Below are 4,083 nucleotides of genomic sequence, written 5' to 3'. Positions count from 1 at the left end.
AGTCCTCCGGCACCTCTCCAGAGCACCACGAGTGTTCATAAAGCCGCGCCAGGGGACTTGCAATGACCCCAGCCAGTTCCTTTAGGACTCTAGGGTGAAGATCATCCGGGCCGGCTGACTTAAAAACGTCCAGCCCCTCCAGAAGCTCCCTAACTAAATCCTCACTCACTCTAGGCCCAGGTGAGCCTCCCCCGGGGCCCGAAGGGGGCCCAGCAGGGAGGTGGCAGTTCTGGTCCTTACTGAGGAAGACAGAGAAAAAGAAGTTATTAAATATGTTGGCTTTGTCGTCTGGCGTGACAACCAGATTCCCCGTCTTGTCCTGCAAGGGCCCCACATTTCCTGGGGCCTTCTTTCTACTCCGTATGTATTTAAAAAAGGACTTCTTGTTGTCCTTAATCCGGGAAGCCAGCCCCTGTTCCATCTCTGCCTTGGCCTTCCTAACCATCCTCCTACATCCCCGAGCAACTGTAGAATAGTCCTCCTTAGTGATGACCCCTCCTTGTGTCCTATGATATGACACAAGTTGAAAATCTGCCTAGAGCAATGTGAGGTGGAAAGGGAGGTGGCAGCTGGGGAGGGAGCACGCTTGTATGCTTCCCAGCTCCGAGTGCTGCAGTGTGACTTGGGCAGGGAACAAGCCAGAAGCAGACCATACCCGCTAAATGCTAGGTTAGGCTTTTCCAGCCCTCAGGGGCCGCTTTCTGCTCTCTGCTTGGCAGCGGCTGACACACACTACCCCCCAGGACAGGGAGAGCGAAGCAGCAAAGCACTGGCCACCCCAACGGCAGTTCCGTCTCCCAAGAGATATTCTTCAGGGAGACGATAAGCTTCAGTTGTTCCTGAGTTATGTTTCTCCCCACGTGGCCACGTTTACACTGGGAGAAATATTATGAACTTCTGCACTATGAAACTTTCACGGTTTCTCTTGAGAGAGCAGGGACTCTCTCTGGAGAAATTTAACATCTTTTTTTTTTCCCCATAAGTAAAATATTTTGTGTTCCAAGCCGAATCAAATCCAAATCTGTGTGTCATTCAAGAACCGTATGTGGCCCTACTACCAGCAAACATCCTCCACCCCCACCTGGGGCTTTAGATGTTTCCAAATCATTTATAGGGTGTCCTATGTGCAGGCCCAAGCCTAGAGGCTTGGGGTTTGGGTGCCCCTGAGGTTTGCTCACCCTCAGCTGTATTTCCGCAGGAGCATGCTGGGGGGCGGGGGGTCTCCCATTTCCATAGAGTGGGCGTAAAGCCGACATCTCGCCACAGGAAATGAATGTGGGAGGGTAAGTACACATTACCCGTTGCCAGAAAGGTGGTTATCCCCTGCAACTGGGAATACCGCCTTAGTGGTTGCGGTATTTCCCCTGCCAGGCGAGTCTCTTTCCAGGCCCAGCCAGGGCTGCCCTAGGTGCCACTGCCACCTGTCCCCAGGCAGACTGTGGGAGCCTGCAGAGGTGCACAGGCCCGGACAGCGCGCATCGCCTAGGTAGGCAGCTCTGGGGCCCAGGATCTCTAGGCACCTCCCCAGGCCACACCAGCTCCCTCAGGGGTGGGGATGCTCGAGCCCGGCCCCACCTTGAGGTACCAGCGGAAGTCCTCGCCCACGGGCCGCAGCCCGGTGATGTTCTCCAGCGTCGCCTTCAGCTGCAGCCCGATCTTCTGCAAGGCAAGGCGAGGCGAGGCGGGCGGGGTCAGGGTCAGGGTCAGGACCAGGGCCGCGGCCCGCCCGTCCCCACCGCCCCGCACCTACCCCCATGCCGCCCGCACGCCGGTCCCCGCGGCCTCGGGGCTCTGGGAGTCTCGCGGGTTTTGCCGGGGCATTCTCGCGAAGGGACGTGTTGCCCTTAGACAAAATGGCCACCTCCGCCTCCCCTTAGTGTCGTGGGACTTGAGGCCAGGCGCTGCCCTGAGCAATGATGGCCGCCCCCTTGCTGCTCTGCCGGCGGGGGGGGGGGCGTGGTGGCTGCTGTTCCTCCTCGTCTCCCAGTCGAGGCAGGGGCTGCTGCCCATGTTGCTCTGTCATCTCACCTAGCCGGAGCCTGCTAGGATCAAACTGCGAGCCCAGTGTGCATCGGGGAGCAGCCCACCCTCTCCCTCCACTCCTCCCAAGTCTTGTTGGGCTAACAAAAGAGAGCACCTCTGCTATGAGGCCGCATTGCTTCTGCAGCACTGACGCCGCTACAGCCGGCCTTGGAGTTTGTGCTTGGTGCTCTAAAGCAAGACCCAGGACCATAGCACCCAAATCCTGCTTGTTCAAAGTTTCACAACGACACGAATCCAAAGTGCACTTGGACTAACCCAGATGCGAGCACTGGCTGGTGGGACAGTCTCTTACTATTAGGTGTTTCAGTAAGATTTGAGCAGGATCGCCTTCAAGAAATTACCATGTCTTCTTATCAGTATAAGAGGGAGAGTTTGTTTCTCTTCGTTTTATTCAGGCCCTTTGTACGGTGGTGAAGAGCTGGATGCAACCGGCAGGGTATGACGGCATGTTTTTTACTCATTCAAATCTGAACCTCAGTCTTAAGTGGAGCACTTATCTTGGCACTTGAAGGGGAAACCATTGCTGCAATTAACAGCAGTTTAAAAGAGTTAATCTGGATGTCAGTGAGGTCGGTCACTTTGGAAAAAGATAAAGTTTGATGCTGTAGAAGTTTAGCAATATTATAACAAGGGGCAAACAAGGCTCTTTAGGTAAATCTGATATCTTATTAGACCAACTAAATAGTGGGACTTTTTTTTTTAGAAAGCTTTCAGGTTTAAAAACCCTTCGTCAAGCTGAGGAAGCATCTGTAGTTGGTGCGTGCTCTTAGATGCTTCCTCAGCCTGACAAAGGGTTTTTACGCCAGAAAACTTGCTAAATAAAGGTTCCCAACTATTTGAGTCAGTGTAATAAAAGATATCAGATTCACCCAAAGAACCTTGTCTGCCTTTGTCCTTAGACCAACACGGCTACAACCTACACCCCTCTAAAAAAGCCAGGGGAGGAGAGTTATCGAACAAAAAAAGCATCCTGCTGTGACCGAGCTAAGTACATAATATTAATACTACTGACTTTAAAGGTTAAGAGACATGTTCCACATTTCTTACCAGCTATAAATAATTTTAGTCAGAAATATTTTTTTGTAGAAACCGTAACATTTTCTATTTATTTTCTTATAGTAAAAAGAAGTAATACTTAGTTTAATTCAAGGTAAGCTACAACTTCTAAGTAGCTATGGGAGATTTTTTTAACCTTCCCTATTTGCAGACCAGCCTCGTCTCTACCTCTTTAAACATATAACCTGACATTTATTTTTTGTTGTAAGAACACACTGCTTATTCAGCACCACTTAGCAGTTATAAAGATGGATTTTCCAAGATACTTGATATGACCAGGGGTATTTATGTTCTCAACCTTTAAATATACAGTAAAGGTGTTCTAAGTATAATTTTGTCTTGATGAAAAAGATTTCTTCTGTGATTCATCATTATATCTTTATTCCTTACATAGAAATCATTTGCTAATTTTAAAATATTTTATGGAACTTTTTAGGGATTTGACCAAACACAAAGGGAAGGAGATAATTATTTTCTTTAATGTGGATCCATCACTGAAAAGGTAGATAAACCTCTGAAGAGAAGTTTAAAGACCAAGAGCTGCAGTCAGAAAAAAAAGGGTGCTGCCATGAAAGGATGGTTTTGCACATCTTTTATACAGCTTAAAAACCCAGACGAGGAGACACCACCCGAGCAAGACAGGTGACAAATGTAAGGAGTGCCCAGGTAAGAAAGAGGGGTCCAGACAGTCTCCCAAATCGGGGGGGTGGCACACGCAGCTAGGCAAGGCCTTAAATGCCTATATACCAATGCTCGTAGCATGGGGAACAAACAGGAGGAACTCGCCCTCAGAATAGCCAGTTCAGACCCAGACATAATAGGGCTTACAGAAATGTGGTGGGATTCATCCCATGACTAGGCAGTTAGCATTAGGGGCTATAGGCTTTACAGGCGGGATAGAGAAGGAAGGAGAGGTCAAGGAGCAATACACATCCTCTGCCAGCAGAATGGGCTAAGAGGAGGGGCAAGCTGAAGTGCTCTGGG

General features: G+C 49.9%; 1 protein-coding gene across 1 annotated transcript in view; it reads right to left on the bottom strand.

Annotated features, from left to right (window-relative positions):
* The window catches only part of CUNH1orf123 (chromosome unknown C1orf123 homolog), a 27,823-nt gene that overhangs the window by 21,573 nt on the left and 2,167 nt on the right, over positions 1-4,083 (bottom strand). Inside the window, exons 2-3 of the mRNA XM_019528303.1 lie at positions 1,751-1,872; positions 1,576-1,659 (exon numbers count right to left, since the gene is read on the bottom strand). Coding sequence (XP_019383848.1) covers positions 1,576-1,659; positions 1,751-1,872 — 206 coding nt within the window. The remainder of the gene's footprint in view (positions 1-1,575; positions 1,660-1,750; positions 1,873-4,083) is intronic.

Source organism: Gavialis gangeticus, unplaced genomic scaffold, assembly GCF_001723915.1.
Source record: "Gavialis gangeticus isolate Ggan-Ray unplaced genomic scaffold, GavGan_comp1, whole genome shotgun sequence".
Taxonomy (NCBI): domain Eukaryota; kingdom Metazoa; phylum Chordata; order Crocodylia; family Gavialidae; genus Gavialis; species Gavialis gangeticus.
The sequence above is the reverse complement of the archived record's forward strand: the minus strand, read 5'-3'. Positions and strand labels throughout refer to the sequence as shown.